Source organism: Alnus glutinosa, chromosome 12 (genome assembly GCF_958979055.1).
Source record: "Alnus glutinosa chromosome 12, dhAlnGlut1.1, whole genome shotgun sequence".
NCBI lineage: Eukaryota > Viridiplantae > Streptophyta > Magnoliopsida > Fagales > Betulaceae > Alnus > Alnus glutinosa.
Genome location: NC_084897.1, coordinates 1,327,764 through 1,348,760, shown reverse-complemented (window position 1 = coordinate 1,348,760; position 20,997 = coordinate 1,327,764). Strand labels below are relative to the sequence as shown.

General features: G+C 36.6%; 3 protein-coding genes across 10 annotated transcripts; 1 reads left to right on the top strand and 2 right to left on the bottom strand.

Moving 5' to 3' along the window:
• Positions 1-1,574: 1,574 nt before the first annotated feature.
• Positions 1,575-6,457, top strand: LOC133851291 (probable pre-mRNA-splicing factor ATP-dependent RNA helicase DEAH2). 3 transcript variants are annotated; one of them, XM_062287628.1, is made up of 7 exons: positions 1,580-2,031; positions 2,917-3,119; positions 3,276-4,360; positions 4,772-4,897; positions 4,994-5,232; positions 5,361-5,479; positions 6,000-6,457. In XM_062287628.1, the coding sequence occupies exons 1-7, from the start codon at positions 1,747-1,749 to the stop codon at positions 6,124-6,126; spliced, it is 2,184 nt and encodes a 727-aa protein (XP_062143612.1). In that variant the 5' UTR covers positions 1,580-1,746; the 3' UTR covers positions 6,127-6,457. The 3 variants fall into 3 exon arrangements, 1 of the variants encoding a protein (XP_062143612.1); XR_009895792.1 differs by lacking the exons at positions 5,361-5,479; positions 6,000-6,457 and having other exon boundaries at positions 1,575-2,031; positions 4,672-4,897; positions 4,994-5,016; XR_009895793.1 differs by lacking the exons at positions 5,361-5,479; positions 6,000-6,457 and having other exon boundaries at positions 1,575-2,031; positions 4,662-4,897; positions 4,994-5,016.
• Positions 6,458-7,644: 1,187 nt separating this feature from the next.
• On the bottom strand, positions 7,645-9,388 carry LOC133851292 (pentatricopeptide repeat-containing protein At4g02750-like). Its single transcript, XM_062287630.1, has one exon. The coding sequence runs from the start codon at positions 9,325-9,327 to the stop codon at positions 7,729-7,731; it is 1,599 nt and encodes a 532-aa protein (XP_062143614.1). The 5' UTR covers positions 9,328-9,388; the 3' UTR covers positions 7,645-7,728.
• Positions 9,389-10,872: 1,484 nt separating this feature from the next.
• Positions 10,873-19,618, bottom strand: LOC133851695 (long chain acyl-CoA synthetase 1-like). Of its 6 annotated transcripts, none has more exons than XM_062288232.1 (20): positions 19,337-19,618; positions 18,300-18,463; positions 17,813-17,876; positions 17,635-17,724; positions 17,445-17,501; positions 17,291-17,339; positions 16,724-16,800; positions 16,566-16,605; positions 16,400-16,494; positions 15,665-15,832; positions 15,104-15,214; positions 13,659-13,746; positions 13,501-13,567; positions 13,333-13,408; positions 12,867-12,984; positions 12,222-12,467; positions 12,000-12,139; positions 11,704-11,886; positions 11,158-11,277; positions 10,873-11,069 (listed from the first exon to the last, which is right to left on the bottom strand). In XM_062288232.1, the coding sequence occupies exons 1-20, from the start codon at positions 19,418-19,420 to the stop codon at positions 11,040-11,042; spliced, it is 2,067 nt and encodes a 688-aa protein (XP_062144216.1). In that variant the 5' UTR covers positions 19,421-19,618; the 3' UTR covers positions 10,873-11,039. The 6 variants fall into 6 exon arrangements, with proteins under 6 accessions (XP_062144216.1, XP_062144218.1, XP_062144222.1 ...); XM_062288234.1 differs by having other exon boundaries at positions 19,347-19,618; XM_062288238.1 differs by lacking the exon at positions 19,337-19,618 and adding an exon at positions 19,113-19,196.
• Positions 19,619-20,997: the final 1,379 nt, after the last annotated feature.

The following is a 20,997-nucleotide window of genomic DNA, read 5'->3' as shown; positions in this document are numbered from 1 at the left end:
ATTTCAAACCCAATATCAATCAAAGCCAGGCTCCAGTGGATCCCTTATTCGAGCCAGGCTGAAAAATAAAATACTAAACAAATCCTAACCGTTAAAACATAAGTAGTTTAACGTATGCATTAAGTATCTATTAAGTGTTTATCAAAAAATAAAGTGATATTTAAAATTACCATTTGATCAAAATTATCATTTGATTAATTATACGTTCAATAGTGATTTTAAAAGACACCTCATCTTTTAATGGACATTTAATGTACATATAAAATTACTCTTAAAATATGAGTCTGTCGGTTAAAATTGACTATTGGGATTTAGGCAAGTTTTTAAAGTTATGTGGTTTGATTTTATTTTGTGGTATTTTTTTTTTTTGAAGTGTATTTTGCGGTATTTAATAGTACGAGTAATGTTATATGATATTTATATCCGATAATTGTTTCATAATATTAGTATTAACGGACCTAACCAACTCTTGTTCAAGCGAGTAAAGCTTCGATATACCTTCAAATCTTCTTGGCCAAACACCACATAGTATCGAAGGTTGTTAGCTGTGCTACTGACAACAAATTCTTTTGAGAAAAGTACGCATATCCCCCTCAAACTACCACTCAATTGTCAATGTACCCTCCAAACTACCAATTGTGTCAATTGCCCTCCTCAAACTACCAAAAAATGTCAATGTCTCTCATAATATCAACAAAAAGACAAAAATAATCCTAAATTTTTTTTTAAATAAGACAAAAATGTCCTTATAAATTCGAAAAAAAAAAACTAAAACTAAAAATAAAAACTAAAAAATTATTTTTTAAAAAACAAATTAAATAAAAAAGGAAAAAATAACTGAAAAATATAAAAACATTTTTTTAATAAAAAAAAAACAAACGAAAAAGAAAAAGTAAAAACCAGTTTTTTATTAAATTAAAAAAACGAAAAAGAATAATTTTTTTTTAAAAAAAAAAAAACCAAACAAAAAAATAATTGAAACTTACAAAAATAATTTGTTTTAACAAAAAAAAAAAAAACAGTTTTTAATTTTTAATTTTTTTTTGTATAAACTTTTGTTATTTTATATTTTTTAAAATATTTTTTTAGTTTTTATTTTATTTTAATAATTTATTGAAGGGTATTTTTGTCATTAATGAGACATTGACAGTTTTTTGTAGTTTAGAGGGGGACATTGACACAATTGGTAGTTTGGAGGACATTAACAATGAAGTGGTAGTTTGAGGGGGTTATATGTACTTTTCCCAATTCTTTTTCATCCCAAACACACAGAGAATGTTACGCAACTGCACTCATCGTATTGTTGATAAAGTAAAAAATATTTTACATCGAAATAAATGGAATTTAAGTTTATTTTACAATAAATTGAAAAAAAAAATACTGGTTTGATTATAATTTTAATAACATTTTTTTTTAAAAAAAAAAAAAATAGAAACAAAAACAAAATCAGAGCAAAGGGTCCCAAATGAAATAAGTTGAAAATTAAAACAGAAAAACAACAGGGACTCCTCTGTAATTCTGGAAACTTCAGCTCCTCTCTCTGTTTGGCTCCTATAAATACCGTTCCGAATGTGCCCTAGCTTCTTTTTGTCTCTCACTCTCCCTCTCACAGTAAGTCAAAATTTCTCATCCTAGGGTTTTCGTTTGCTTCGAATCGGAATCGGATCCTATTTGATTTTAAACTCGGATCGTCGGAGGTTTCCAACTTGTTGGGATTCCGTGCTGTCCGTGCGGTTAGGGTTTGTGATGGGAACGGAGAGGAAGAGGAAAGTGAGCTTGTTCGACGTGGTGGACGAGACCTCGATCTCGGCGAAGATCTCCAAATCGAACGGTGGAGGAGCTGCGATGAACAACAACAATGGCGGCATCAATCGGTGGACGGGAAGGCCGTATTCGCAGAGGTACTACGAGATATTGGAGAAGAGGAGGAGCTTGCCGGTGTGGCACCAGAAGGACGAGTTCTTGCAGGTCCTCAAGGCTAACCAGACCATCATCCTCGTTGGTGAGACTGGTAGTGGCAAAACCACTCAGGTTTGTTTCCGACTAATGAAAAATAAAATAGAGAAATGTTTGCCGTTTGGTTGCTGAGAAAGCGGAGGAAAAATAATGGCTGATAGCTTTTCGTTTCTTGCTCGTTGATAGCTTTTGGTTGCTGAGAAAGTGAATTTTGGGTTTTGTGATTGGTGTCTGATTGCTGTGTAAGTGGACGAAAAATAATAATGACTTTTGATAGCTTCCGGTTTCTTGTTTTCTTGGGTTTGCTTTGCTCGTGAAATCGGAATTTTTTCAATAATTTCTGTGGCCTAGGATTCAATTGACATGTCCTAAATGTCTAGGTAATGATTTTTTTTGTAGACAACCAAGTTGAGTTTTAGGTTGTGTTCTATATGATTTGCTGGAATTCCAATGTGCTAAATTTGAATCATACATTTGGCAGCGAAGCCAAACTGAGTATTTGGGCTTTTTGTCCAATGTTATGTTGGATATTCTGTTTTCCTGGTTTGTTGCTTTTCCATTGTTACTTTTTTGGCTGTTTAATATCTTATGGTTTTTGTCATTTTGTATACTTCTAGTGTGTACTTAGGGGAGCCTTACGCTTTTAATAAGACTTGATTTTCTTATAAAAAAAAAATATTTTTTGGCTTTTTGGGTTCATGATCATGAATCAAATGGAGTGGTCAGTTGGGAAGTTTAGTGGATGTAGGGTCAACTTGCATTTTATTTGATAGTAGTGAAAAGGCATAATTTCATGCTTAGAGAGAGTGTTTGATGTTGTGTTGAAGCTTGTAGTAGGCATACGTTACTGTTGATTTATATGTGCACAAAGAAAACTAATGTATGTCTACTGGTTCTAGAGCAAGGAATAATTCTTGTGTACTTGATGTGGATAACTAAAAGCATGTTACTGTTATACAGATTCCCCAGTTCGTTTTGGAAGCTGTTGATATGGAAAATCCAGATAAACGCAAAAAGCTGATGATTGGATGCACTCAGCCTCGGAGGGTGGCTGCAATGTCTGTTTCTAGACGTGTTGCTGAAGAGATGGATGTAACTATTGGAGAAGAGGTTGGTTATAGTATCCGTTTTGAAGACTGCAGTAGTGCAAAAACAGTTTTGAAGTAAGCTCATCCTTCTGTTTAAATAGTTCTTTTCTTTCTTCGGAAAAAAAAAAACAAAGGGAAAAGAGAGGGGGCCCGGGGGGGGGGGGGGGGGGGGGGTGGGTGTTGCTTCGACCTAAGTTGTAAGTTTACTTATGTTGTTATTTTATGTGGCAGATATCTAACAGATGGTATGCTGTTGAGGGAAGCAATGACAGATCCACTTTTGGAACGTTACCAAGTCATAATTCTTGATGAGGCTCACGAAAGAACATTGGCAACTGATGTTCTATTTGGGCTTCTGAAGGAGGTGTTGAAAAATAGACCTGACCTGAAGCTAGTTGTGATGAGTGCAACTCTTGAGGCTGAAAAGTTTCAGGGTTATTTTTTCAGTGCACCACTTATGAAAGTTCCTGGGAGGCTTCATCCTGTGGAGATATTCTACACCCAAGATCCTGAAAGGGACTATCTGGAGGCAGCAATCCGGACAGTTGTGCAGATTCACATGTGTGAAACTCCTGGAGATATACTAGTTTTCCTCACTGGTGAGGAGGAGATAGAAGATGCATGCCGGAAAATATTGAAGGAAGTTGCAAATCTGGGTGACCAGGTGGGACCTGTGAAAGCAGTGCCTCTGTATTCTACCCTTCCTCCAGCTATGCAGCAGAAGATCTTTGAACCAGCTCCACCTCCAGTGATAGAGGGTGGTCCTCCTGGAAGGAAGATTGTGGTCTCAACAAACGTTGCAGAAACATCTTTGACCATTGATGGTATAGTATATGTCATTGACCCTGGGTTTGCAAAACAGAAGGTTTATAACCCACGAGTGCGTGTTGAGTCCTTGTTGGTATCTCCAATATCTAAAGCCAGTGCACATCAGAGATCGGGGCGTGCTGGAAGAACTCAGCCCGGGAAATGCTTTAGACTTTATACCGAGAAAAGTTTCCATAATGATCTTCAGCCACAGACCTATCCAGAAATATTGAGATCAAACCTTGCAAATACGGTTCTTACCTTGAAGAAATTGGGGATAGATGACCTGGTGCATTTTGATTTTATGGATCCTCCTGCTCCAGAGACATTGATGCGGGCATTAGAGGTTTTGAATTACTTGGGAGCGTTAGATGATGATGGAAATTTGACAAAGCTTGGGGAAATTATGAGTGAATTTCCATTAGATCCTCAGATGTCAAAGATGCTCGTTGTTAGTCCCGAGTTCATTTGTTCAAATGAAATTCTGTCGATTTCTGCCATGCTTTCAGGTAATTTTTTTTTTTTTTTTTTTTGTCTTGCTCTTTTCTTGTGTCCATCTTGAGTCCTGTCTCAGTAATATAGGAATGTAGCGCTGGGCGGCATCATTATTGGATGCACTGCCATTGGTCTGGCATGTGCACAGGCATGTTTCTGTGCATATGATGTCTTCTAACTGCTTACACATGCAAGTGCTTGTGCACGTGGTTAGAATACTGTGTCAAATTAGGTTGTCATCAGCAACTGTCTTCTCTGGGTTCCATGCCCCCGGTTGGCATGCACCATAGGAATTCTAAGTAAGTGCTGATGCAGATAGTTGCAGTTTCTCAGTATTCTCTCATGAAGCAAATGGTCTCGTCTCGCCTCTATGCATCTGCTGACCTCCGTGGGCCTCCTCTGTGATAACCAATTTCTTTCTTTAGTACCCAATTGCTTTGTCCGGCCTAGGGAGGCTCAAAAAGCTGCTGATGAAGCGAAAGCTAGGTTTGGGCACATCGATGGAGATCACCTGACGCTCTTGAATGTGTACCATGCTTACAAGCAAAACAGTGAGTAGTTACTTTTATGTCTTTTGTAAGGGTTGTAACTTATTCCTTTATACAATTTGATCTTATTCTTCTTTTTTGTTTGTGGATGGGTTGCAGACGACGATCCATCTTGGTGCTATGAGAACTTCGTCAATCATAGGGCGTTGAAGTCTGCTGATAACGTTAGACAACAGCTAGTGCGTATCATGGCCAGGTTTAACCTCAAGTTGTGCAGCACTGATTTCAACAGCCGTGACTACTACGTCAACATAAGGAAGGCTATGCTAGCAGGATACTTCATGCAGGTAGCTCACCTGGAAAGAACTGGACACTACTTAACAGTGAAAGACAACCAAGTATGTAAAACGGTTTCTTTTATTCTCCTTTTCTTCAGCCATCTTTATTGTTGATTCCAAGATATGCTGTATCAAGGTTGTGTGTTGTGAATAAGAATGAGATTTAAGATTCCTGCATTGTCTTGTAGGTGGTGCACTTGCATCCTTCAAATTGCTTGGATCACAAGCCAGAGTGGGTCATTTATAATGAATATGTCCTAACAAGCAGGAATTTCATTCGGACAGTGACAGACATCCGTGGTGAATGGTTAGTTTCATATTTTCTTTTAGTGTTTCTTTTTTCTTTAATAATTCTGATGTTTTCTTAGTAGTGGTTTGGCATCCTATCAGGCTCAATTAGTGGGATTCTTTAGTCATGATAGGTGGATGTATGACTGAACTCCAATATTTGGTCCTTGCTAGTTAGTTTTGTCAATAATAGATCCTAAGCCTTTAGGTTTTGGGTTGCACATTAATTGAACTTAGCTTGTTTATAGTCTGCAGCTTGGGAATGGGGTCAACTAGGAAATTTAAAAACAGTTCCATTTTCAATAATCTTGGCTAATATATGCCCTTGGATTAAGCGTCTAAAAACTAGTTGTTTACCTAAGTAAAGCTAAGTACATTTAACCACAATTTTTTTCAGGCTTAATTATTGGGTGATTTTAGAATTTTTTTGGTTTAGTAGTAGTATTCAATCGTGTTTCTATTTTAGTAGTGTCCTTTTTCTGGCATTGAAGTCCTAGAAAATGTACTGTCAACACTAACCAGCAAGTCTTTGGGTACAGGATAATTGATGTAGCACCACACTATTATGATCTGACGAACTTCCCCCAGTGTGAGGCCAAACGTGTTCTTGAAAGGCTATACAAGAAGCGGGAGAAGGATAGAGAGGAGAGCAAGAACAAAAAATGAAGTTCTCACCGTCCATAGCTTTTGACTCCTTTATCTGTTTCTTCTTCGGAGACAAGGCAAGGACATATTTTGAGAGCTGGATTCTTTCATTATATTACCCGTTCTGCAACTCTCAACAGCGCCCAGTTAGTTAATTAAAACGGTGGAAATTTGGCCAAGTTTCTGTACCATTACCTAGTGTTAGTTTTAGTTACCTATAGTTTTGTATTGTATTACCTATCTCAATTTGTTGTGGATCTGGTGGTTTTGGTTGCTATTCGACTTTCAAGAAGGTGATTAACATTTTGAGAAAATGGGAAATGAATGCTATAGTTCTGGGGATTCCCCTCTACCTCTCGATTCAGGATTCCGTTGAAATTCATTGTCGGAATTGCATATTCTGGGGATTCCTCTCTCTCTCTTTCTCTCTCACTCACTCACTCACTTACACGCTCGTCCGTGGGTACTTGAGGATCCCAATCCTTCTCTCTCCCCCGTGTTGACTGGTAAGTGGTGACAAAAAAGATTTTGTGCTTCTTAAAGACAGTTACTGGCCAGTAGACTTCGGCCGAACATTCATGTGCAAGGATAGACTGTACTGTTTGTGAGGCCATGTTTTTGGGTTTTGGACATATTTCAGCTGGAGCAGGTTGCTTGAATTCCAGACTTGAAAAGAGCATGTGGGGAGGCGGTCAGGCAGATGGTTATATGTCCCGTTGTCTATATCTATGAAGTATAAACTCAACGTTTCTTCAATGGAACAAGAGAATAAAATGGGAAACTTAAAAAAGGGTATTTTAAGTAAGGTCAGTAAGCATCCCCCACGGTTGAAATTGCAAAGCTGAGCCAAATTGAGGCCTAGCTTGGGTGTAACTTGTGAGTGTGACAAACACAGATATTTGTTATACATACAGAATGGATTAGTCATAATTAAGGTTCCCCATAATTTCTTTCATAGCTTAGTTAATCTAGTGTACAAATAGTGTGAAATCTATCCATACAATGCTTTAATTCATACAAAATATGAATTTGCACTAGAACACTTACGATAGACCCACCACCGGGAACCAATGTAGGACTCGGGTACATATTCACATGATGCTAGATGTCTCTACATAAATTCTTTTCCTCCATTTAGAAAGGGATGAAAGTTGTTCATTAGTTGATTTAAGTTCATCATTTTACTTTCATTAGGGCTACGTTACCCAAATTTTTCCATAAATAGCTAGGTTTCAAGTTCTTGACCACTCGTTCATGCATAAAACTAGTCAAAGAGAACTTTGCCTTACTCATCATTTCGGGTACTTCTGCCTGTCTAAAAATATTTTGATCTTGATCCTCGAGTTCTGCTGCAGTAGATTTTACATAAACATCAACCACATTCGCACTCAGGATGTCTTGGAGCAACTTCATGAGTAATATGCTCATGTTTCAAGTGACATATCTTGCCACTTGACTTTGAGTACTAAACTTCAAAAAATCCTTTCTCATGTTGGACTTCCATTTCTCATTAAAGACGAGCAGAAGACATCATTCAAAAGATTTTGAAGAGTGGAAAGATCTTTAATTGAATAATTTGGTAACTAAGATGTCTTTAACAGAAGTATTGCTCTGTCATTTTGTTCATCTTACACCGAAAGGAGACTCAACCCAACTAGCTGCCTTCTGCTTATTAACACGCCTCTCTTTCATCATTTCCCTTAACTCAATCACACTGCTCCATACTCCCTTTTCACTGTGGATCTTTGAAAGCATTGAATATACTGCAGGATGATCAATTTTCAATTTGGAAATTCCCTCAGCAGCAAACTGACCAAGTTCCAAACTTGAATGCAAGCCACATGCGCCAAGCAATGCACCCCACACAACAACATCAGGCTCACAAGGCATCCTCTTGATCAATTTCTCTGCTTTCTCCAGCTTACCTGCTCTCCCATAGAGGTCCACCATGCAAGCATAATGCTCCACTCCTGCTTTTACAGCGTACTCCCCCATGGAGTAGAAGTACTTTTCACCTTCTTCAATCAGTCCCCCATGCCCACACGCTGATAGCACATTGACAAATGTAACTTCATCAGGCCTAACACCACTCTTTATCATTCTTTCAAACTCCTCAAGGGCTCTTGTTGCTAATCCATGCCTGGCATAACCTCCTATTATTGAATTCCATGACACCAAATTCTTCTTTGGCATGGACTCAAAAAGGCTAAACGCTGCTTCAATGTCCCCACATTTTGCGTACATATCAACCAATGAGGTTGACAAGATAACATCACCTGGTGTGCTGGACTTTAAGATGCTAGAATGAACTTGTTGTCCCATGATAAGAGAAGAACACTCAGCAATTGCATCTAAGACACTAGACAACGTAAAATGATTAGGGCGATTCCCCGATTTCAACATCCGGATAAAAAGCTTTAATGCATCCATAAATTTTTGATTTTGTACATACCCACTTATCATTACAGTCCACGAAACCACATTCCTTTCGCTCATGTTATTGAAAACAGACCGAGCTTTGTTTATCCTCTTATTGCCAATATACCCACTTACCAAACTAGTCCAAGAAACTACATTCTTTACTGGCATCCCATCAAAGACTCTCTGAGCCTCAACCAAGCAACCCAATTCCATATATCCCGAAACTAACGCATTCCATGACGTAACATCTTTCACCAATATCTCATCAAACCCTCTCTGTAAACCCACCCGATCCCCCACATTCGCATATCCTCTCATCAACGCTGACCCAACAAACACGCTCATATTAAGTGCCAAACAGACAGCACGAGCATGAACCTGTGAGACTAATACATTGAACACAGAGTCCAAAACCGCGCTAATCACTGTCGACACAGTATACTCATTCGGTCTCAAACCAACTCTTCCCATTTGTAAAAGGCATAAGTACACTCCTTCTGGGTTTTTGGTCTTCTGCAAACCCGATAGCATGGTGTTCCACGAAACCACGTCTTTCATGGGCATTTGATCGAACAAGTCCTGCGCATGTTGCATTTGGTCGCTTTTTACGTACCCAGCGATCACAGTGTTCCACGTGACGACGTTCCGGGACGAGGGATTTTGATCGAACAGTTTACGTGCATGGTTTGTGCGGTTTTCATCGAGGCAGGTGTTAATCATGGAATTGAGATTGAGCGTTGAAAGAGTGCAAATGTGGCGGGAAGATGTTCCAAGTAGGGATTTGTCTAACCTATGCATCATGACTTTCTACAAATTTTTGTGGCCAAGTTTTTACCCAATATAGTTCCTTTATTACACGCGCTTGCGCCAAACAAATTAATTTGGTGCTACCATCGGAACTGCCAAATTGGCATTGTTGTCTCTCTTTTTTTCTTTTTTTTTTTTCTTTTTTTCTTTTTTAAAAGAAACGTTAGAAATTACATTTTTATCCAATAACTATCCGACAATGTTATCGTGACAGTCCCGATCAATCCTTAAATCAATTCTTTTTTTCTTTTCTTTTTTTATTAATTATAATAAAAATAATTGATCTAAGGATTGGTCGGGACTGTCATGTCAGCATTGTGAGATAAAAAAAATACAGTTTCTTGCTTTACTTTTTTCCTTAACGACACGTCATTGAAGTGGCGATTCAATACTATGGTATGCGTTTTACGTAGTGAAGTTTAGTTGAGAAGTAATGTTACATACTTAACTTTCATCCAATTCTCATATAACTGAATTGATGTGACAGTACTCATAAGTACTTGGATCAGCCTTTATTAAACATAAAATAAAATAAAATTTAAAGGCCGATGGGCACTGCTACATCAGCCCAATTATATAAGAGTGGTGTGGAAGTTGAATATTTAGCATTACTTTTAATTGAGTTGATTGTACAATGTATTCATTGTGCCATGAAGCTTATTTATGAAGGGTTTTTTTTTTTTTTTTTTTTCTTTTTTGTATAAATGAGAAGATCTCCACACCCTAAATTTCTCTTCGACATAATATGTAGATTTTACACTTGAAATTCGCATTTTGAAACTATAAATACCTGTGCTCTTAAATTTGATTAAACCATTTATAATATTTGATCTATAAATTTCAATTCATTTGGGTCTAAGCCAAATTAGTTCAAAATGAAACAACAAGTTTTAATTACTTTTAAACAATGGGGGCTTATAATATCTCAAGACTAATTGATAGGCTTGAGAGTTTCCATTTGTGTTTGAAAGAAAATATTTTTGAATGATATTGAGGATGCCATTTTATTTTATAATTTAAACATCTAAAACCTATTCTCAAACTTAATTGCATTTGGAGAACTGCATATTAAACAAACGGCTAAAAATATTAAATTATTAAATTCACATTTTCTTGTCAACTTAAAAATAAGTGGTTTAATATTAATTTCCCCACATAAAAAATAAAGTGAATTCTAAGGGTAGCCAAGATTGATTATTGAGAGAATCATATGCAGTGAGTCGGTGACAGACCTATAGGGGGTTGGAGTGAGCCATGACTCCTCTCTGCCCCCCCCCTTCCACCAATAATAAAAGATTTAACCTTTAAATTTGTTTTAATAAATAAATAAATATATATATATATATATATATATATATATATATATATATATATATATATATATATATATATATATATATATATATATATTATTATTATTTTACTTTGGCCCCCTAAAAAAAGCTCAATGCAGTTTGGCCCCGTAAAGTTAAATTTTTAGTTTCGTCCCTAAGATTCATATGATAAGCATTTTGATGGTTGGATTGAGCAACTAGGCAATTTTGGGAAATGAGTTATTCTTATGAATAAATCCAACAGCTAATAGGACATGGATAAGCAGAGAAACTACATAGTTTCGTACTCCATCCAGTATTTATAAGCAGAGAAATTACACCAGTAGGACAACTAACTTGGTCTTGAAACCTTTATGCATGGTTATTTTCTAGTCAAATCCGGTAGAGCTCATCAATTTGCGCCTGAAAAATATGCAGTTACGTTCAAGCACTCTCCTTATGATTATTTAATAGAAGCCCAAAAGGAGGAGAAAAGAGAGCTTGAACATACCTTGTACAGAGCAAGCAATTTATTTCTTTTCTTCTTCATTGTTGCAGTTATCAATTCTCTTTCCATATCAAAGGGGCGGGGCTCTAGAATGACTCCTTTGATATGTTCAAAGCCTCTCAGCTGATTCAACAAAAGGGAGGTAATTTGTGGAAAAAACAGATCAAAACAAATTAACAAATTAATCATCCCATAGTTAAGTACCGGAGAAAGAGAAAGGCCGGTAAGAGGCATTGTGCAAAGACAATTATCTAATGAGTAATGCTATTTAGTAAACTGCTATATGACTGTCATACAATTGGGATGACGTGACAATGAAAATCAGCCATCGATTTTTTTTGTATAAGTGCTGATCAAAAGACTGATTTTCACTACCACATCATCAAGTTGTATAGCAGTCGTATAGCATTCTACTAAACAGCATTACTCTTATCTAATACTTCCAAGGTGCACAGGTATTAAGTCAGTAGTGATTACTGTTTCTCAACTTGTATGAGAGAATGCATAAAGATTGAATACATGTATAACTTTAGTTTGAATCAGTAATACCTTGTTTCTCTCAGCAGTAGACTTGAGCTCAGAGAGCACATAATCCTTTAACTGATCAAGGGAACATAATTCGGAGAATGAACCCGTATGACCATTTGAAGACGCCCACTTTTTGGTGTTTTCTTCTTGTGGTATAACCACTGCAACCAGCTTGGACTTTAGGCTGCTCCCATAGACCCAGATCTTCAAAGCAACGGAAATATTTTCAGATAACCGTTATATACCCATCAACAAAGAACTAAATGACTGTATATAAACTTTTTATGCAATCAATCAGAACTGGATAAGATGCTCACATCTTCAACAATTGGACTAATACCATAAACGTTTTCCAGATACTCAAGTGCAACATACTCTCCTTGAGAAAGTTTTATTAGATTCTTCTTTCTATCAATAATCTTAACAACTCCATTTGGAAGTATTTCCCCTATGTCCCCTGAGGAAGCCAAAGAGTGAAAAAAATCAGACTACAATTTTCTGAAGTATAATTAACTTAACAAGAAATGACTCTGCTCAACCTGTGTGAAACCAGCCATCTTTAATGGATTCTGTAGTTAATTCAGGATTTTTGTGGTACGCAGCAAAGACAGTCTTCCCTCTCACACATACCTCACCACACGGCGGCTCTCCGAGTGGATCGTAGCCCATCTCCGGAACCTCCTCCAGGCGCAGCTCATTGTACACACCAACAGAACCAACAGTACCAATCATGCACATCTCATCAGGAAAGCCAAGAGTTGTTGGTCCACAAGTTTCTGTCAACCCTGAATCACAATGCGATGGGTATGTGTATAAATGCTGTGATAAAGCACTAAGGATGGAATTGGCTCTTGGCTCTTGGCTCACAGAAGAATTCCAACAACTCCAACTAAAGGTAATATGTGCAAACAGAATTCCAACAACCCTGAAGCAACTTTGAAGTAGTGGAAAATATAGCTACAACTTTCAGTGATAAATTTAAAAGGTCGCAGAATCACTCTTAATATGAGTAACAAGATCCACAGAAGTATGCTGATCATGATGATTCATCGACATCAACTAAATAATTATGGTGGACTGTGCTGGTGTTTCATGCAATTTATAAAACATCCTCCCAATTTTAACTAAACCTTGTATGATGGTCTGTACTTATTATTGTGGACTGCTACAAAAGAAGTCTTTACCATAGCCTGTGACTACAAAGGCACAGCAAGTAACCCTCAAGAATTCTTCCACCTCAGCGCTCAAGGGTGCACCTCCAGAAATTATTAGCCGAAGCCGTCCACCTAATCTGGCTTTGACCTAAGCAAAGTTGAAATAAATAAAAGACATTAGGAATTTGAGGGCTGCTTTTCCTCAGCTGAAGAGATGCACTGTTTGGATAAACAGGAAAGGCAATAATGTGGACATAAATTGACCCATTTTTTTAAAAGCAGTCTTAAGTATAACATAGCCAAGGATCCTGGGTATATGGATAATGAATCCTGTACAGTTTTAAATGGATTCAAATAACAACAGAGTAGAAGGAGTAAACATGATTTAATGGCATAAATCAAGATGAGGCCACATGGTACAGCAGTTTGTGAGCTGTTTTTTTGTGGTCAGATATTGAGTTTTGAATCACAGGTATCAAAGGAGAAAAGACACAACCTTCCTGAATGCCAATAGATCTGCTAACGGTGCTGCATTTTTCTGTTTGAAGCCAAAATTCATCCAAGCAAGTTTGCTGTATAGCAATAGAATGGCGCATCAACGTCGCAAAATCAAACCCTAAAACTTATTAGATAAGAACTAAACAGAAAAGCAATTACTACTTACTATCTGTAGAAAATGTCAAAAAATGTTCTCCTTACTGGGTTGAGTTCTTGCAATGCATTTTTTATACCTGAAATATAGATGAGCATGAGCAGATATGTAGGTTATCTGAAATTGATGAATTTATTAAGTTTTAGCTGATTGATCACTAGCTTCCATGCCTTCATGCACTTTTTCAAAAACTCGAGGAACCCCAGCAAGAACTGTTGGCTTCAGCTCAATCATATCATCCCTCAACGCATTAAGATCCTTCAAATAAGAAACCATGATTTTAGACAAAAGCATATAAAAGTCAAACAGCATTTTGACAGTATCCTGTCACTGATACTGTAACACCCCGGTCCCATATTGGGAAGAGATTAATAGCTCACATAAAGTGAGTGGTTTATAAAGATACTTATAGGTGTTAAGTCTCGTATTACCTAGTTACAAAGTGAAACTAGGCTTTATAAGGGATTCTAAGAAAGTTTCAAATTGACTAGTCCTTTTGGAATGATAGCGCAGATGTCGCTAGTGCTTTTCCTTAGGTCGTTATAAAATTTGTAACAGCTGACCCTTAATGACACAATATTGTCTGCTTTTAGCTCCTACAAACCAGACTTCCCAAGAGGTCATCCATCTTGGTACTACTCTTACAGAAGTACACTTAACTGCAGAATTTTGATAGGTTCATAATCATAATGGCTTTAAAACGCGTTGTGTCAAGAAGGGTGCGAATATACATATAAGCATATACTTATTCCCATACCCAGGCAATGTGGGACGTCATAGATACCATTGTCGATTGCCATATTTTTATTCTTTGGTCCATCCACCAAATATGAGAACAACTAATTTTCTTTTCCTTTATATTTTCTATCTCATCATCCTTTGCCTTTTTTATTTTCCCGCTCTTGTATACCATCTGGATAAAAGAAGAAGAAAGGATGCCTAAACTTCAAAGAAGAATTAGAAATAGTTTCAGCAACATACCCTAAAGTGAGTGGTTTATAAAGATACTTATGGGTGTTAAGTCCCGCATTGCCTAGTTACAAAGTGAAACTAGGCTTTATAAGGGATTCTAAGAAAGTTTCAAATTGACTAGTCCTTTTGGAATGATAGCGCAAATGTCGCTAGCGCTTTTCCCTAGGTCGTTATAAAATTTGTAACAGCCGACCCTCAACGACACAATATTATCTGCTTTTGGCTCCTACAAACCAGACTTCCCAAGAGGTCATCCATCTTGGTACTACTTTTGCAGAAGCACACTTAACTGCGGAGTTTTGATAAGTTCATAGTCATAATGGCTTTAAAACGCGTTGTGTCAAGAATGGTGCGAATATACATATAAGCATATACTCATTCCCATACCCAGGCAATGTGGGACATCATAGATACCATTGTCGATTGCCATATTTTTATTCTTTGGTCCATCCACCAAATATGAGAACAACTAATTTTCTTTTCCTTTATATTTTCTATCTCATCATCCTTTGCCTTTTTTATTTTCCCACTCTTGTATACCATTTGGATAAAAGAAGAAGAAAGGATGCCTAAACTTTTTTTTGATAAGTAGAAAGGATGCCTAAACTTCAAAGAAGAATTAGAAATAGTTTCAGCAACATACCCCATGATAGTAGCCAACAGAAGCACCATTACGAAAAAAATACTCTTCAATCACACGGTCAAGGATATGAGCCAAGGGCAGGAAAGAAAGATACACATCATCTTCTGTCATCTGTCAAGGGTCAAAAGGTACATGTGTTAGGAAAAGAACAGACTCAACAGAGAGGGAGGGATCAAAACATAACCCAAATCAGAGAAGATCCCAGAGATTATCCATATGGAAATTTATTTATTTTAATAATCTCATTCATACAGAAGGAAGACAGGTACCCGCTAGACCCTGTGGGATGTGCTTCCAAGCAGATCCTTAAGTGGAAAGTTGATCCACAAAGTTTAATAATGATTAGAAAACATATCATATGTTTTCGTTTGATACATAGGAGAAACATACAAAATGATACACAGGTTTTGCGCATTAAAGTCCTTAATTGGGTATTTGAGACATGCAAAGGAAAAGAGATACGTTCATTAGAATTGTTTATAGCTTAGCAAGATGTCATGGATATTAACTTCAACAGAAAGAGTCAAAACAAACCATCAGAAGTTCAAGAACTGTGCTTACCTTGTCTTCAAATTGTTCCAAAAATAGGTCAATCCCTCTTATCAAACTTGTAAGGTTTTCATGTGTTAACACAACACCTTTAGGATCTCCGCTTGTGCCACTCGTGTACATAATTGTGCAAATGTGGAAATCCTGAGGCGGAATAATCTCTGAGGGGTTTGCTTTTCCCTGAAGAACAAGAAACTGTTAAGATCAACACAGCAGAAGAAAGCATGTCGAGCATTGAACTAATATTGCTATAAGTGAGAATGACATTTAAGTTAGTTGACTTTAGCTTTGGTGGGAAGTGACTCTTATATCTTACTACCTTAAGAGGGAAAAAAATGAATGCATTTTTTATGCAAAATAGATACATAGGACATGACAACAGACAGCATGAATTCCACTAAGTTTACACATAAATGTGTCCAAACACACAATGCCTCTCCAATGTCTCCATGGCTATAGGGGGTAGAGAGAGAGAGAGAGAGAGATCCATATGCATAGATTTGTTTGTGTAAGGCGATCTTCCATTAGAGATGTACTAAGACAAATTCCAGGATGATGGAAAATGCTTCAAAGCATAGCAGACCACAATGAATAGCAAATACTACTGCTTGTGTAGTAGAAGAGGTACTAGTATTTCTTTCAGAATAATTTACTAAAGAAAATCAAACACTTTTTCTATGTTTAGTTACATTGTATGCAGATTATTTCATTGAACAACATATTCAAACAAGAATTTGAGAAACTGACCATTTGGAGGAACTCATTCCATGAGAATGGTTTCATCCCAATGCCAGCTGCCTTATTCTTCTCCTCCTCTGTCAAGGAAGTGAAGCACACCAAAGCTGCAAACACAACCAAACTCAGTAGAATGCCTTCAGATGGAGCAGAACACAATTTATTCAGCCATTCTTACTTTTCAGCCGTTGAGCAGATCTACAATCAGGATTTAGTAGCTGCAAGTGCAAGTACATTTGTCTAATCAGAACTATCCATTGCTATTAAAATTTGAGATAATGTGGTTAAGTATATCACGTCATCACAAAGCAGGTCAAGTTTTTTTTCAGTTCTCACTTCTTTCACTTTCTTATCCTGAACAAAGACAAAATCAACTTCCGCATGGTTTAGAATAAAGTTGACTGCGCCTGGCCCTGCATTCAACACACCCTTAAGGACTTGATTAAATTTATTGAAATTACTTATAAAAAAAATGCCTGAAATCAATGAAATGCTTCAAAATGAAACTTGAAAATACCAAATAGCTGCTTATGAATAAAAGAATGAATCAGCAAGTAAGAAAAATCTAAAGTGGCTCCAAGTACAATGCCTTGAGAAAATCTATGATAAGTGTAATAGCAAGTAATGTACAGCCAAGCAGGAGAGGTAATGATTTAAGGGTCAAGATAGGAGAGTTCACCAAATAGGCAATTAGTTTGATATGGTTCTTTCATTTGGACCAGAGAGAGAAACAAAATGAAAACGACAGACAACTCAAAACTAACTCTGGCCCTCAAAATGGCAATTAATCTAATTGGGAGCTTTTAGGTCAAAAGAATCAAATTCTGGTCATTTAATGAGAGAGAGAAAGAGAGAGAGACTAAAACTTCAAGACACAAACCAGGATTTCACAAGAAGTTTTACCAAGGGTATCATAGAGAGGCACACAAACCAAACTCTGGGCATTGCAAGCCTGCACAAAATTTGAACAACTTGTTCATTACAGATTATCAAAAAATAAAAATATAAAACAGTTTGACAACAAGCAAAACTAGACAGAAGAAAATGTCAAACAGACCTGCATAGCCATAACCCACTGAGGGCAGTTTGATCCATAAATTCCAACCCGGGAGCCCTATCAGAGAAATATCAATAAAGCCAGAAAGAATATAAGTCCATTGAAAGAGAATAGCTCTACTTGCCAAATACTTATATTTAGCACGCACTCAAATCACAAGCCCCTGACAGATCAGCATATGTGGGCTTACAGGCTCAGCACCAGATGCTCGTAATGCAGAACCAATATGCACAACTTCATCATAAACTTCCTTGTACGTTTTCCAGACATAAGGCCCCAGCTGAAGGCCAAAAGAAATCACAATTATATCAATCATCAAAACTACTTGACACATACAATCACTACTCTCAAAATTAAAAGATACTTACCTTCCCATCAACAGAGTTACGCCATCCAAGCATCCTATTTCTAGGATTCTTCTCTACAGATATACTGCATATCAAGATCCTCAGATTGTCAAAGAAATGTACCATAGCAGAATTACTTGTATTTAAACCATCTGAAACTTGTATTCCAATTGGTATCATAGTAGACGTACACCACGTCGGATCCAGAAGTGTAGTGAAATGTTACGATGCTAAGAGTAAAGGGTATCCAATTGTCCTAAGACTTTTGGATCAATAGTTAGGCCCTTAACAAAAACTTTCTACCAAACTTCGATCGATAGTAAAGATAATGTGGTTCCTCAAGTTCAATTTTTTTAGATGGTCTATAGCTTTCATTTCCACTTCTATGGCATGTTTTGAATCTTTAATACACTCAAAACAATAGAATAACTTTCTCACAAGCTTGTGATATGCAACTTATTACTGCCTTTTGTTATGGTTAAAAACAAAGCATTTGTCAACTGATTACCTGAAGACATCCCAAGTTGTACTTAAATTGGGATCTGGTGGAGGAAAACCATTCTTGGAGAGCAAATTACGATACACTGGACCAACTGATGGTTTCCCATCCTGGCCCTTCCTTCCCTCCTGAACCTGAGCTGAAAAAATCTTCATCATTCTCAAATGTGAAACCTGAGAAGCGGCAGCGCACACATAAAGTTACATGTAGTCGAAAAAGAAAAATAGGTCCAAAAGCCCAAACAATGTTCATGAAGCACCTCTAAATCATCCAAGTAAACAATCAAAGGAAAGCAATAAAAGCTCATAAACGATCCATTACTCTAAAGCTGCAAAGCATCGACAAATTAACATGGTTTTTTATGGATGCAGAAAAATGAGTACTGAAACTCAATTAATGCCGGCCATAGAAAATTAGCATACCAAAAACATAAAAATAATGGCAGAGTCAATGTTCAAAACCATATGCAATTGACCAAAAGAAGTAAGGACCGTTGAATAAGTTTACAAGGCCAATTAAAGCTCATTAAGCACCATTGAAACTCATGAAAGAACGAGCCTCTTTAGAAAATAATTGGTCTTACAATACTCAATTAACATGCCCTAAATTGACAGGAAAAAAATAAACGAAAACAAGAGAGGGAAAAATGTTGATGAACATTACCACTTTCACCTGTGTGAGAAATATGGAAACGAAATTACAAATCCAAAGCTATGAACATTTAAATATAAGTTGGAGATACTTAAATAACAGCATGAAAAAGGCCACAGGAAATTTTTTTAAACAAGAAAATGCACACAAGAAAGAAGCCGAATAACGTACTCATGCATTTATATCAAACTTTGAGAAAACCATTTGACAAGACCATGGGCCTTGAAACCCGCCATGAAGTTAATCCTCAGAAATACAAGAAAACCATTTGACAAATTAAACAAAAGGCTCAATTCACAAAACCGCCATAACCCCATTATTACACATGCATTAAGCTAGCTACCATATATAATTCTACCATGTTTAAATACATAAAAAACATATAATATGCGCACGCTAGCATACACTGGTACAGTGGTACATGCATCCAGAGAGGGGGATCGGAGCTCGAGAGTGATCAGAGCTTTCAGTGAAGTCATGCAATGGTACTGGTGAAGCCACAGCGAATGTACGTTGAATTTATGGAGAAAGAAGAGAAGGCAAAGGATTTTAATTAGTTAGTTGAAACAGGTGGAAGCTGCTGCTACGTATATGCTTCATTGATCAGTACTTTCATTTATGACATCCTAAAGAAACGTTTTTTTTCTTTCTTTTGAGCCAAACAAACAGCACACAAGAAATGGATGAACGCATAACTTGGCTGTGGGCCTGTGGTATGGCTTTTCTTAGTTCTACCTAAACGCGCGTCTCTCCGAAATTCAATGAGATCTTAGTGCCATGTTTGCCTGCTACTTCCTTCTAATCAAACTTCTTTGCCCACTTTAAGATTAAAACTTGCTATTCAGAAAGCTTGTGAAGTAGCAAAAGCTCTTTACGAGAGAGACGTGTATTATATTATACAAATTGAGTTAATTACCAGACAAAAAATAATAAATTTGATTATGCAATTAATATTAATTTAATACTTTATTTATCACTTAAAATATTTAATTGAAATAGATAATTTATAGATTTAGAATTCGAACATTGGATTAAGAACTACTACATACAATTAGGTTGCTAAAATTCAGAGAGTTTAAAAAAGAGGTTGTGAGACCCACTTGCCCCGAGCAAGCGGGCTCAACACCCTAGGTTGCACAGGACAGGTAAGCCCCGTAGCTTGCCGTTGTTCGAACTACATATATATTAACCTAATTATAATAGATCCTTATCTTTGAACTTACGATCGTTTTGATGCCATGCATATATATGAATTATAACCACCTATTTCAAAAGTTCAAATTAATAAAAAAAAAATATATAATTATTTAAGGATATAAATTTTCTACATACCAGTTTATAAGAAATTTCATACAACTTACATATAAGATTGACATGTGTCCCTTGACATATGAAAAACGCATGATGTTTTAATAGAATGTGCTTCTCACATGCTATTTTAATAACATTAATAGAAAAACATGTGTTTCTCAAATGTTTAAATAACACATGTCACTCTAATATATGAGTTGTATGAAATTTTTTACAAATTAATTTGTCGAAAATTTATGTCCATTATTTAATTAATATTTGTAACGCTTTTAATGAGGTGCGATATGAGTACTCATGACACTTTATACATGGAGAATTGATCATTGGACATCCCCTCTCATCCTTTTAATATTAAAAAAATCAATTTCAAAAGCTAAAGTAAACTTTTCTTATGTTTTTTTTTTCTTTTTGATTGAAATTATTTTTTTTTAATATTAAAATAAGAAGAGGGGTCGGTTGAATGTCCCCTCTCTATCAATTCTCTTATACATGAGCCGACTTTTGCTCACGTTGCTGCAAGATGTGGGCCATTAGGATCCTAATCCTAATCCTAATCCTAATCCCATTATTGAAGACATACTTGCAACGCGTCAAGAACTCTCAACTAACCCATTATTATTGACTTCCATAACTGTGACGACTCAGCTTTGTTAATTGATTTTTTGAAGTCAAGGGGCTCAAAGTTTTCTTGTTTTGGACCTTAAAAAAATCGAATGAAGTTTAAAAATTGTGTGACAGAAAATAC

Bases quoted from the DNA above. Each gene is read 5' to 3' on its own strand.
- LOC133851292 (XM_062287630.1), bottom strand. From the start codon at position 9,327: ATGATGCATAGGTTAGACAAATCCCTACTTGGAACATCTTCCCGCCAC.
- LOC133851291 (XM_062287628.1), top strand. From the start codon at position 1,747: ATGGGAACGGAGAGGAAGAGGAAAGTGAGCTTGTTCGACGTGGTGGAC. The intron at 4,361-4,771 runs GTAATTTTTTTT...TTCTTTCTTTAG, and splicing joins GATTTCTGCCATGCTTTCAG to TACCCAATTGCTTTGTCCGG. The intron at 4,898-4,993 runs GTGAGTAGTTAC...GATGGGTTGCAG, and splicing joins CCATGCTTACAAGCAAAACA to ACGACGATCCATCTTGGTGC.
- LOC133851695 (XM_062288232.1), bottom strand. From the start codon at position 19,420: ATGACTTCACTGAAAGCTCTGATCACTCTCGAGCTCCGATCCCCCTCT. The intron at 15,833-16,399 runs GTCAGTTTCTCA...CTTGTTCTTCAG, and splicing joins GGAATGAGTTCCTCCAAATG to GGAAAAGCAAACCCCTCAGA. The intron at 11,278-11,703 runs GTATTACTGATT...TTGTTGAATCAG, and splicing joins CTACTGCTGAGAGAAACAAG to CTGAGAGGCTTTGAACATAT.